Consider the following 14,426-nt stretch of genomic DNA (forward strand, 5'->3'; position numbering starts at 1 on the left):
AACTACACTTTGTAAATTTCTTGCTTTTGAAGCGCTTTTCTTGATTTACCTTCATCAGAAACACTTGAAGTCAAACATTTGAAAGCCAAGGATGCATAAGAATTGAAATAGTTGGAAGAGTTTTTTAGACCAAAAAGGACCTAAATATGTTAGCCAAATCCATCTAAGGTCAACGTGGAAAACTTAACAGTAACAATTAGGCAAATCAAAGAAAAAAGTCAAATCACCTAGTGACATATTTATTTGTACGATATTACAAAATACAATTTTTCTTTACATTAAAATTCATTCTTTATGATTTAATTCTACAATATGTATTATATGGTCATGTGATGGTGAAGTATGACTATAAACAAAACCTCCTGTTATACAATGGAATCTGTCATCAGAGATCACAATATCAGTTACTAGATAGTGGCCTAAGACTATCTTACAGGATAGCTAGCCTATAAAAACTGGTTTTGTTTGTATCAACTATACCCACTTTTCTAAAAAGTGGGCATCTCTCAATATCATATATTTATGACAGATTCAATTGTATTTCTAAAGCTATATAAGTTATTAAAGAATGTAATATATTAGATATAAAATGTCGTCTGCTGGTAATTATTCTTTTTTACTAGTTATTCTTTGATAAAACTGAAAACTTTTGTTTGAACTGACCAAGTTCTGAAAAAAAGTATTGGAAAAGAGTAAAACATATAGTAGCAATGCATATTGAAACTTCAAAACCTTAGTGGAACTTAATTTAACCAGTTTATCCTGAACAATTAACTAATGAACTCTTAAGAACACTTCTTTACAATTCATTCACAAATATGTCTGAAAATAAAGATAAAATTATTAAGCAGACAGCATCTTTATTCTAAAAATATAATTTATATTGATTAAATTAGGCTCTGACTAAAATGTTATTAATGTTCAGGAAATAATGAAACAAAGAGATTCTACAATTAATCACTACATATAACACAACAACTCATTTATCTTGTCACAGCAACTGTCATTTAAACTTCAAACAGATTAGCCTTTAGTCTTGGTGCATACTAAACCCTACACTTCTGCAAAAGCCTGTCAAACTGGATATCTATCATACAAAATTTATGTGATTTTCATGTAATATTGGCATACCAATTGCTCTAGAAGTGTGGCTGGTCCATCCAATGGTAATTACTTTTCAAGGTCATGTAACAAGAAACACAATACTTGTATAGAAGATAGCACTTATTCATTATGAATTATATAACTTACAAATTAAGTTTAGTTTCTGGTTTTTTTTCTCAAAGGAGTAAACTAGAGTAAGGGAAGGACCAAGTTCTGTTTTAACCCTGATTTTAACATTAATATATAAAATGCCATAAAAAACCACAAAGCTTAACAAATTACAAAAAACACTAAATATTTTTTTTATAAAATAAAAAACATCAATACCAGATAATGACATCAAAGCAAACTTTAAAGTTCTGAACATGTGAAAACACACATTGGAGGCAATATTTTAGAAGTTCATCTGAAGAAATTGGCTAAAAAAATCTTTTTGTAAATCAAGTAATGTTTTATTATTTTATCTTAGAGAAAAAAGTTAAACATTACTAGATTTAACCAACCTTAAGAAAAAAATTCTCAATAAAAATTATAAGTACAAAAATATATATTATGAGAAAGAGAAATGAAAAAGTAATTTTAAGGGAACCTATTTCAATTCAATTTAGATATATATCTACAATATAAGGATTGCACAAAATATCCCTCAGAATAAAATACAACAAAGATATCAAAACAGAATAAAATTATAGTAGCTTTCACAAAATTTCTAGAAAAATAAAGTAACAAATAATCAGTATAAACCTTAAAATACCAGTTTTTAAGCAAAAGACACTGAACTAACTTATATTTACCAAATCAACCCATACTAATGGGAAAAAATCCCAAAACAGGAACAAATCTTAACGAATTGATTTCTTTCATTGAGCGGGGTATTTCATTACGTGTCTGATCTATTTGATTTTATAAATAACAAATTCTGATGGTATGAAAATCGACTCATGAACTTCTTTTTTGTTGATATGCTACTATGCATACTATTTTAAATGAAATTTCTATGCAGATGTTGGTCTTTGATGAAGATCATTAATAATAATTTGCTTTGTCCATTTAAACAGGTTTTATGTATCAAACATTGGAACAATGCTTTATGTACAAAACTCATGAAATAATAGCACTAAAAATACAACAGTATAATGATATGAACCACTGTAACCATTTTACGACTCTGTATACCAATAACATCAATATGTATACAAATAACATGTCATATGACAACATAGTATATGGTTTATTGTTGACCATTTCTTTACTTCCATGTTGGTAATCAAGCATATTCAACATCAGGTCTATCAATAAATGCAAAATATATAATCAATACTTCTCATGATTTCATAATGAAATATATTCAAATCTAAATTATGTGATCCTAAAAGTTGCATGATGCCAAATATTAATAAGCAAGGTGAATAACCTAATTGAAAGCTTAGTTTGTTTCTTTTAAATATTTTAACTTTAAAACCCTTTTATCAGTATTTCAAAAAGATATGATAAAGATAGAACCATCCTATGCCAATATATTTTCATGGATGGAAAAAAAATATTTTAAATTTCTAAATAAATTTTCTAAGATATTTTTTTCTTTGGTTTTATTAATTACTAATCAACTTGATTTACACTTAACTACATACAAAATTTTGCCGATTGAATTTTAATCTTGTGGACAATTAAATGAAGCATTATAAATGTTAATCTATTATGCAATTCATACAACAACTTTAATACATGTAGAACTATGACCATAAAATTATAGTATACTCCAATACTTTATTTACATCAAAATTCTTTTTTTAAAATGAAATTCGTATTTCATCATTAGTTAAATATTTCTTCTAGAAAGTGAACATGATTTCAGTTTAAAAGATAGTAAATAAGCAAATGCCTATGACATAAATAAACAAAATGATTATGAGGTTATAAAACTAAACCAAAATATATTTTCTGTACAAAATAACAATATCTTAGTGAATATTACGACCATACAATCAACAATGAAAAACAGTACTACATCTACTACATTTATCATTCGATGGGCAGACAACTCTTGTCTCAAGAAGGGAGACAACAATGAGTCCAAATGACTTGTGACAATCTATTTTCTGGATGTAATTGTGCTGAATTCCACCAGATACCGGAGACAGACCTGAGAGGCATCATTAACAATAAATTCCCTGTAAGGCATTCTAAATGATCTCCAGTTTTCTTTCTTCGGATTATTCTGAAGCTGACCGAGAGGCATGACTGCTCCTGAAAATTAGAAATATCATTTTATGAACTTATAGATCACCAAATCAGTCTTAAAACATCACATGATTCCGCATATTTAACTGCAAGCAATGTCTTTGATAAGAATAAATTTTTCTTGCTTTATAACTAAAGAAATGAGATGTTCTGCACTGAAATAATTTAAACTTATCATCTGCATTCCTTTTTCAAATTCCCTTTTATGATAGGGCTTTCCTTAAATGTATATATAAAACAAAATATTCTTAATGACAGATTTCTGTTTTTCCAGTGACCTCATAAGAGATCCTAAAAAATCATCTAGGGTTTTTACTTTTCTCAGAAGAACTTTGGTTGTTTTTTCAACCAATTATAAAATTAAGATAGGTTTTCAGAATACATCACAACTGAATAGTCATCAGTACCTTTCTCTCAATATCAAATAAAAAAAATCTGTTTTTAATTTGAGATTAACTTTTATCTGTGGAACTACAATTTCTCTTTAAGGGAAAGAAAATAATCAATCAGAGGCTATTTGAAGTAAAAAAAAATTAATTTAAGCTATCTTTTATCCTTCCTTGCTCACTTCTAAAGAAAAAATATTTACCATATGGCAAAGTAACATCAAAATCTTTATTGGGAATCTTGTTCCCATCAACACGTTTGCACTGATAATCAGAATCTGTTAAATCTGTTTCCATATCATCTACAGTATCCACTTCACATGTCTTACCAAGAGCAACCTGTAATAAACCAAATGTCTATAGTTCTTACAATCACTTCACATAGAGCAAACAAGATATTTACAAATATGCCATATTAACTTCCCTGTGAATTCAATTTATACAGAATGACAAGTTCATACATTTATGAAGGAAAAACCAAGAATTAGGAGCAAAGAGCAAAAATATTGCAAAGCAATCAACCTTGGAAACGTTTCATAAAAAATTGAAAAAAAATATTTATTAAATCATAATGTCATAAAGGAATCATAAACATTTTATACATTCTAAATTGAAAAAAGGTTGACTGCATACTTCAGAAAAAAAATCTAACAAAATCAGTAACATATTTCATGACAAATATCCCTGTGGGAAAAGTGATATGGTACAGTGTAATTTGACAAAAAGTTTGGTATAAAACAGTTGTATAGTATTACCTGACAGAGTAAAGCCAGTCTGGTATTAGATGATGGGTTGGCATTATATGAATACATCTGACATTTAAAGAAAGCATCTGAGGTGTACAGACCCTGTAGAAAACAAACAATATTAGTAAATAACATTGTAAAATGAAAAAATAAAATAGACTTTCAAATGTATTTAAACATTCCTATTCTAAAAGAATATTTAAGATAGGTTTATTGCATCATATGATCAAATAACACATATAATGTAAGTACACTGTCATTCCTTGGCTTCACACTTTTTTGGTTTGTCAAAATATCTGGGTTTTTTTTTATGGTATTAAACTTACATGTAACAAAAATATGGAAAGTATGCATTTTGTTTGGTATTTATCTAAATGTATTTAATATTATTCATGAAATTTGTCACATTTATTCAACATGATTAGATATTTTGACAGTACAAAATTGCATGAAACTGCATACAGTCAAATGCCTTTTATTTGAGTGGAATTTTTTTACATTTACAAGGGATAAAAATCTGCCCTTATTTCAGATTGTCATGAATAAATATAAAAAACAAAGCATCCCTATCAGAGACCACTAATAATCCACTATAGTATACTGATATAACAAACTGACCTCTCCAAACAAAGCTCCCGTCATTGGTATTTCAGGAGGTGCTACAAGTAATCCACGGTGTAATATACTGATAAAGTTAGACATACTGCTGCCATGCCACAACAACTTGTGGTTTTCCATGTTCAAACTTCTAATAGTGGTATCTTCTCCTGGACGGGACAGTTTATATATTGCATGTACATGATTTTCTTTGCCTGAAAATTAATGAATACACTATGATCTATTAGGGCAAAAATTTTCCAATATCAAAATGGATAATGTCTCATTGAAGATTCATACTGTTTCTTACAGTCAAGCATCTTAAGATACCTAAAATTTATCTCCTTCTGATAAAGGCAACCCTAAAAGTTTTGGTTTTTTTTTCATTTGTTTTCAGCTTGTAGTGATATAAGGAATTGAAAAGCACTTTTAAGCTTCTTTAAATTGATTTCCAAATTTTTCTCTCTATTCTATTATATTCTTTAAATTGTTTTCCAAATTCTTCTCTCTATTCTATTATATTTGAAATTGTCTCATGAACATCTTAGCAATACCTTAAACCAATTTAACTTCCAACTTAGACAATTCTTCCCTTGGCAACAATGGGTATGCGGACAGATTTTTTGGATATGGTTAATGAGATATGGTTTATGAATTTTTTACATGCCATTTCTAGCCATTCATATCAAATCACAGATTTAGTGTCCAATAAATTTTCTGTAGGCTCGTATGCAGGCATTGGTAAAACCATGATATCAAATATCTACGAAAATGTGAAAATGCAAACTATACTAAATCAACAATAATATGTCCCGTAAAAGGGCATATAAAAATTGGTATCCACGAAAATAAATGAATCCCCAGTATCTAATGCAATCTTAAATTCCCTTAGTATATTCCGTACTAGTCAGTTTTGCAACTTCAGTCTTTAGGTTTGCATTATTTTGTACGCAAACACTTTTTATATATGTCTGTATTGACAACTTACATGATGCATGTATGTATTTGAGTATATACTGAGATTCAGCACAATCTTCTGTTAGTAGTTGTATCTTACATCCAACAGCTTGGTAAATGTAGTCAAGAGGATTCATACCTAGAATTCAAACATATAGATATAGTATTGTGAAGAAAAATACAACTCTGAAATAGGAAAAAAAAAATCAAAAAAATCATGTACATTATTTTATAAAATATGCATCTGGTAATTTTTTTGTTTTCAAATTTCTGCATATAAATTAACTCTATTACTGTGATAACGAGTTCAATTAAATTCCAATTATTTTTTATAATTTCTCAGATTCAACTTAATACACAGGTCATGGTTATCAGCTTGGAATCTATTGTTCAAACACAGCTTTTTGATCTTTTGTTAATATGATAAGTAAATTAAGCAAGTTATGAAATATCTTGGATTCAAATCTGACATAAGTAAAATGATAATAAAAATGTTAATATTCCACTGAAAGTAGAAGACAACCAGAAATTACTTACACAGCACTTTACTTGTCAAAAAATACAAAATTCTGCATAATCCTAAATTCAGTCATATATATTTTAAGATTTGAGGATGTTAACTTACTAGACATCTTTGACTGAGCTCCAATAACAATTTTCTCTGCACATTCAATATCTAACAGATTTGATAGATGCTTCAGTTGCGTTTTATATGAGTCTTTGTCACATATTGGTTGGATTTTATCAAAGACGTAATTCTGCTGAGGTATACAGTGGTAATAGCTATTGGACAATTTGGCAATCTGAAAAGAAAAAAAAGTTTTATTATTTTTACTTACTTTCAATCACTCTAAATAAATCAACCTATCCAATTAACTTCTCACTTAATCTCAAGTTGAAAGACAGTAATGCAGCCAATGAATGAAATGTTAGTAAACATATACCCCATGCAAGGGTCTAGAAATGTTAGTGAACATATATCCCATGCAAGGGTCTGGAAATGTTAGTGGCAAGGGTCTAGAAATGGTCCTATTTGACAGTCATGACTGATTCCAAATTCAACTTCAAAATTGAATATGAAATTTATTCAAGATTAGACATTTTAATATCCTTTTGACAGAAATTGCTTTTTTATGGTCATCACTTTCTTAATCATGATGGCTTTGCTGATCCCTTTTTAAAAAACTTCATTTTGAAATTTTTTTCAAAAGTCAATCATGTGCTTTTAATAACTATGCAGTAAAAATGTGTGCAAGTGCCCCCTCCCTTTTTTAATTACAAGATAAGACCCTAAATCATAAGATACAAATTAATTTCCTGCCAAATTACACAAATGAAACGATTATGACAAATAGTCATCTTAAAACACTTTTATCAAGTATTTATTTTAAAATGTGTTATTTTACTACCATTTGATAGTTGGAAGAAACGTCAAGTTGTAAATCTTGATTCAATCACAATTCATAATCAACTAGAAACTCTGGTATATTTTTTTCTTTCTTCAAATCGCAAAATTCTGTATTGTTAATTTGGATTCAATCATAATTCATAATCAACTAATATTGAAAAGTCTCTTGACTATATGTAAGAATTCTAAACTTCCATTTTTTATACTCCCTTTTTTGCAATATCTTTGTATTATTTCTCAACAAAACATGTGTGATATGATGCACTTTATAAAGCTACATATAACTATTTACATGTGTTTATGTACATGTATGTCTGGTAAAATTCTTATATTGTAAATCAATAAATTGTAGAATTTTTATTTTCATTTATAAACAAGAATGTGTCCATAGTACACAGATGCCGCACTCACATTAGTTTTCAAGTTTCAAGTTGATTGGACTTTAACTTCATCAAAAACTACCTTGACCAAAAACTTTAACGGGACAGATGGACGAACGAACGGACGCACAGACCGAAAACATAATGCCCCTAGGTGAGGCAATAAAAATAAATGTAGTTAAACTATCTATAATTATTTGTCTATGACAAATTATATGGTTAAGGTTACACATTTTGTCAAATGTCTTGCCAAATGATAATTTCACCCTGTTAATGCACATTTAGGATAAATTCTATACTTTATTTATAAATGGACTTTTATTTTATTAGATTTATTTTTTGTATGGGTGGGTAGATATTCATGTGTTGCATTTTAATTTTGTTTTCTTTTTAATTTTGTTTTATTAATGAATGCATATTTAATAAAGTTTTGAGTAATTTTACTGCATGCCTTATATGTGTGTACCAAAAAATTAGACAAGAAATGTTCATAAATATTCATATATCATTATTTAAAAAGAAATCTATTTGTTAAAATTTAATGAATGGTACTGTTAACATTCTATTTAGTATTATCAAGATACCTCTTTGATCCTAAAATAATGTAACAAGCCAAGTTTAAACTAAAGTTGAGTAATAACAAAGAACCACAAATAATGAACCTAAGCTTGTCTGTTACACACTTCTTTCATTCTACACCAAGCTGATAAATTGCTAACAATACATCAAAAGACCAATCATTATTTTCAATTAGTAATTTAAATGTAACTCCAGTAACCCAAGCTAACTCACAGCTTATTAACCAATTAAACAAAAGATAGCCAATCATCTGCATTTTTAGTTTTAATATTTCTTAACTTTCAGTGCTAACATCTTATTGGCTAATCATTAACTCTGTTGTTTTAACATTTATCACCTTCCAATGATAATTTTTGTTTTTCTAAATGTATCCAATCAAGAACTAAGTTGCTTTTAATCCCAAATTTCTTTTCATCCATAGCCAGTTATAAATACAACAATTTTGAATCACAGGATCATACTCATTGAACATATTCTACTTAGGATGTCTTACTACCAGTCTGTGCAACCTATCCTCCAAGATTATCTGAACTCATTACCAGAGGGACTAAATGTAAGTCACCAAACTAGGACAGTACCAAGTGGTCACTTCTTCATACTACACTTGAGCACAGCAGTGCACACAAGTAACACTACTGACCAGTCCAGTCATCAGACACAGTCAATAATCACACCTGTAACACAGTCTACTATCACATTTGTACCAGACTTCATGCCCTCTACTGTTAAGACTAAGCAAGCTGATCATGTGACATCATCTAACAGGGAGGTAAAGCCAATAACCAGCTTCAGTGTACAACCACTTGCCACATCAACACCTATAAAGCAGGTGTCAACAACTTCTAGTCATCAAAATGAAGAACAGCAATCAATTTGTGGTTCAGGAACCAATGACAGTCCATTGGGAAGTTACAGAAATTTTAATCGTGCCAACAGAATCAGACGTAATATCCGCAAAAAGAATCCTGCATATGACACACCGAAGTCCAAAAGATCAACACAACTTCTCCTTCCTCCTTTAATACAGAGTTCTTCTGCAGACATCAAAAATTGTATTAGCAAACTGATATGTGGTAATTATCATAGATAAACTTGAGTGATGTATAGTGACATTTGTGAAGTAAAAATAAAACTTGAGTAATGTCTAGTGACATTTGTGAAGTAAAAATAAAACTTAATTGATGTATAGTGACACTTGTGAAGTTAAAATAATACTATCTAAAATTCTTATTATTATTATACTGTGCTTGTTTAAGTGCTTATCATGACTGAATGTGTAAAATACATTTGAATGTTTGTCATATAATTATAAATAATAAATATTTTATAATCAGTGTTAATAGCTGATTTTTTTTATCAACACCCCTAAGAAAAAAGTCACAAAAAGGCAATATTCTGAAATCCCTCTTAAAAAATCAACACATCAGAAATGCATGATATTTTATACACGATGGCATCATTTATTTATCTAAAAAAACAACTACAACTGAAGTATTTAAGTGTTTAGTTAGTGCATACAACAAGTTTTCTTGTGTGAAAGTTAACCTCAAGTTCTTTATAAGCTATGGTAAATATAAAAACAAATAGATCAAACATGTTTTTTAGCAATTGTTTTGTTACCCATCTCATGATTTGATTGGTTATTACACTTTTAATTTGTAGTAAACAAAGGTAATTATTAAAATAAGAAGATTTGGTATGATTGCCAATAAGACAACTCTCCCCCAGAGACCAAATGATGTAGAAGTTAACTTAAGGTTATCGTACGACCTTCAACAAAGAGCAAAACCCATACTGCATAGTAAACTATAAAAGGTCCTGAAATGACAAAAACAATTTAGACAAGAAAACTATCAGCCTGATTTGTTTAAAACAAGAGTGTACACGCTGAAATGTCTCGACTTCTTTACTAATCATTGATATTATGTTGATAGTCCTAAATATAAAGCTTTATTACAACTGTCACATAAACTTAACATTAACCAAGTAAACTAAACATTGACCAATGAACCATGAAAATGAGGTCAAGGTCAGATGAACCATGCTAGGCAGGCATGTACAGCTAACAATTCTTTCATACAACAAATATAGTTGACCTATTGCTTATAGTTTAAGAAAAACAGATCAAAATACAAAAACTTAACACTGAGCAATGAACCTTGAAAATGAGGTCAAGGTCAAATAAAACCTGCATGACGGACATATAGATCATAAAATATTTACATACACCAAATATAATTGAACTCTTGCATATAGTATTAGAAAAAAAGACCAAAACTCAAAAACTTAACTTTGACCATTGAACCATGAAAATGAGTTCAAGGTCAGATGACACCTGCCAGCTAGACATGTACACCTTACAATCATTCCATACGCCAAATATAGTAGACCTATTGCATACAGTATAAGAAAAACAGACCAAAACACAAAAACTTAACTATAACCACTGAACCATGAAAATGAGGTCAAGGTCAGATGACACATGCCAGTTGGACATGTACACCTTACAGTCCTTCCATACACCGAATATACTAGACCTATTGCTTATAGTATCTGAGATACGGACTTGACCACCAAAACTTAACCTTGTTCACTGATCCATGAAATGAGGTCGAGGTCAAGTGAAAACTGTCTGACGGGCATGAGGACCTTGCAAGGTACGCACATACCAAATATAGTTATCCTATTACTTATAATAAGAGAGAATTTAACATTACAAAAAATCTTAACTTTTTTTTTCAAGTAGTCACTGAACCATGAAAATGAGGTCAAGGACATTGGACATGTGACTGACGGAAACTTTGTAACGTGAGGCATCCATATACAAAGTATGAAGCATCCAGATCTTCCACCTTCTAAAATATAAAGCTTTTAAGAAGTTAGCTAACGCCGCCGCCGCCGGATCACTATCCCTATGTCGAGCTTTCTGCGACAAAAGTCGCAGGCTCGACAACAATAAAAGAAAAACAAATATGATATACAGCAACATACAACAACCACTGAATTAGTTACTTATATAATGTTAAAGACCACTTTAAAAGCAGACAAAGTTCACTTGTTTCTGGTTTGTTCACACTAAAGCATATATGCTGTAAAACTCTCCAAAAGTATAACAATGAACTAGATATATTCAATGTTATCTTGGAACTTATTTTCATCATTTATCTAATGCATTTGTCATCAACTTTTTATGTGTTCCTATAGAAAAGAAGGCCATTTGGTGGCAGTTCAAACAATAATTTTCCATCAAATTTGTCTTATACATAGTTATTGTCTAAATGCAATTGCAATCGACAGCTACATATGCTGAGATTAAAGAAACTAAAGACATCTTGAAATATCTTGCTGCACAAATAATGATGACAAAATCATATATTGAAAGTCTATGAGATCAAGTTCTTACCACATATATCATTACATTGTACTTCAGATATTATTTCCAATCATAAGCAAATAAAGAACATTGTTCCAAAATCCCCCACCAATACACAAATTTTATCTGTCAAAGGACAATTACTCCAAACAAAATGTGTAAGAATTGCACAATTTATTCATAGCTAAATTAAAAGGAAATGATTTATATTCAAGTCCTTTGTACATGACACTGCTATTCATTCTGGGAAAAGTTTACATAAAATAAAAGCTCCTCCAGTTACAGTATACAGTTTACAAATCAATATCCCAGTCAATGACTGCAAATAGTGTAAATACAGTACCTTTTCTCCAAGCTCCTGCATTTGAACATTCTTCTCTGTTTGTGTCATAGAGTAGTCACTGTTAATCTTCTCTAGTTTCTTAACATGCCCACTGCAATCAAAGATAGATACAATAAATTGCTTCATCGAGCGCAGCTGGATATGACCACAGAGGTCCAACCCTGAACAGTTGGGGCAAAAATGGACACAATATTCCCGCTTGATACAGGTCTGAATTTGGATTGTAATTAAATATTTGACACATAATAGGTTTCTGACACAGAATAACTATAATCAAAGATATTAAAATTGGTTATATGATTTGAATTTATATTCAAATTTTTGCTTTTGTGCAATACACTATGCTAATACACTAATTGACCCCCCCCCCCCTTAAAAAATGTACCCCCTTTTTTTTGCTTTTTAATTTCTGAAATCTGAAATGAGGAAAAATTGTCCCCACTCACAATTTCTTTTTTACCCCCCTCCCTGCCAATTTTCATTTCAACCCCCCCCCCTTTTTTTTTCCAAAAAAAAAAATTCTTTCCTCAAGATATAGTCATAATCTCAATTCAAATTTCCAATGGAGTTTGCAACCATAATTACCCATTTAAATACATCATTAAAATCTTAAAATAGGATAGATCAAACATATTTTTATACATACTCATACTGCAGTGTTTTAGTCTGATAAAACTAAGTATCATGTAGTTAGAGTTCAATATAAACAGGTTTTTAAAACTTTGATGAGAGGAAAACATTAAAAAGATCAGAATTTAACAGACCTATATACATGTCTTTCTAGAACATTCAGCTCTTTGTTGGACAATGTACATATACAGTACAGGGTTAATACACTTTTGTTTATGTTGAACAGCTTATTTCATTGAAAAATAACTACTTATTTAAAAAAAAACACAACACAACTTTACATGTAAAATATCTCCTTAATTTAATTTGTTCTATTATAACTTACTAAAAAATGGTAGGAAAATGTTCTTCCATATAATTGTAAACAACTTACCCTATCTCAGCTAGTACTTTTCTAGCTTCAATTAATGTTTCTCTTTTCAGCCTCCCAAATGGCATCAAGCTATAATTAAACCCCTCTTTGTTAATAGCTGCTTCCATCATCTTAATACTGCTCTGTAATCATAAAGGGATATTCTGTGATTCAAAATCTCTTAACTTGCAGATTCTTTCTTACAGAACTACAAATATCATTTTTGTGAGAAAACAAAATAAAATCTCCTCGAGTTACACACATATGTTCTTTATAACTGCCCGTTGTATCCTATTGGAAACGTTTGGACAAGGGTGCTTGACATATGATATTGAAAGTTAGGGTTTTAAAATATTTATTACAAATATCCACTTACATGTACATGAAGTCAGAAAAGGGATTAGGTCTGTATTTCATGATAGGGTTACAATCTCAACCCTTGACCTTTGACTCTGAAAATCAATAGGGTTCATCCTCCTATAGTAACAGTGTGATTAGTGTAACCAAGATTGATCTAGGTGTGGTATATACAATAAAACTTACATCCTCCTATAGTAACAGTGTGATTAGTATAACCAAGATTGATCTAGGTGTGGTATATACAATAGAACTTACATCCTCATTGAACAATAGTACCTTTACTATATTCTCTTTCTGCAATTTCAGGCGATAAAGATTAACAATTAAGAATTGAATGCATTGTTGTGAAGTCGTCATGAGAAGCACATGCTGTCATGAATGTTGAATTTTATTGAGAAATACAATTTGATATTGGAATGCCTTGTGATTGGTTTCAATCCATCAAAAGTACAGATTCTTCTGAAACATACATGTAATGTAATTATTGTAAAACCTTTCTAAACATACCATTTCTTTCACTAGATCCTGTACAAATTTTGGTAATTTGGAAGGAATGTCTGTCTGCAGCTTAAAATCTATTTTAGTTGGTTGGGCATATGATCTGTCTGTTTCAACCAGTCTATATTTCTTTGGTTGCTTTTCAAACCTAATAGTATTTAAAAAAAGCTACTGTCATTACAGAAAATTAACTGAACTAAAAGCTACCTTTCTTTCAACTTTGACTTCTATAATCAAATTCTACTTGTAAAAATATTTATAATATGAATTGATGTTAAAGGCAACTACACCTGTCATAGAATGCTAGTATGAGAGTTGACAAGGGCTCTCTTCATGGAATATTAAGTTCCTAAGAAACAGACCTATTATTGAAAGTTTAATATGACGACTGGAGCATGACCATATACAAACTACAACCAACAGATTCAATTATACACTGTTGTCATATAGCACAAGAAAGAAATTTGCAAAT

The 14,426-nt window shown here is 29.9% G+C and overlaps 1 protein-coding gene across 3 annotated transcripts in view; it reads right to left on the bottom strand.

Moving 5' to 3' along the window:
* Positions 1–223: 223 nt before the first annotated feature.
* The window catches only part of LOC127698442 (poly [ADP-ribose] polymerase tankyrase-like), an 85,047-nt gene continuing 70,844 nt past the window's right edge, over positions 224–14,426 (bottom strand). For all 3 annotated transcript variants that reach the window (XM_052201892.1, XM_052201891.1, XM_052201890.1), the window contains exons 43-51: positions 13,964–14,102; positions 13,118–13,239; positions 12,115–12,205; positions 6,657–6,834; positions 6,063–6,170; positions 5,096–5,289; positions 4,487–4,579; positions 3,935–4,070; positions 224–3,351 (exon numbers count right to left, since the gene is read on the bottom strand). In XM_052201892.1, coding sequence (XP_052057852.1) covers positions 3,197–3,351; positions 3,935–4,070; positions 4,487–4,579; positions 5,096–5,289; positions 6,063–6,170; positions 6,657–6,834; positions 12,115–12,205; positions 13,118–13,239; positions 13,964–14,102 — 1,216 coding nt within the window. In that variant the 3' untranslated portion in view covers positions 224–3,196. The remainder of the gene's footprint in view (positions 3,352–3,934; positions 4,071–4,486; positions 4,580–5,095; positions 5,290–6,062; positions 6,171–6,656; positions 6,835–12,114; positions 12,206–13,117; positions 13,240–13,963; positions 14,103–14,426) is intronic.

The sequence above is a fragment of the Mytilus californianus genome, unplaced genomic scaffold, assembly GCF_021869535.1.
Source record: "Mytilus californianus isolate M0D057914Y unplaced genomic scaffold, xbMytCali1.0.p SCAF_4, whole genome shotgun sequence".
Lineage (NCBI taxonomy): Eukaryota > Metazoa > Mollusca > Bivalvia > Mytilida > Mytilidae > Mytilus > Mytilus californianus.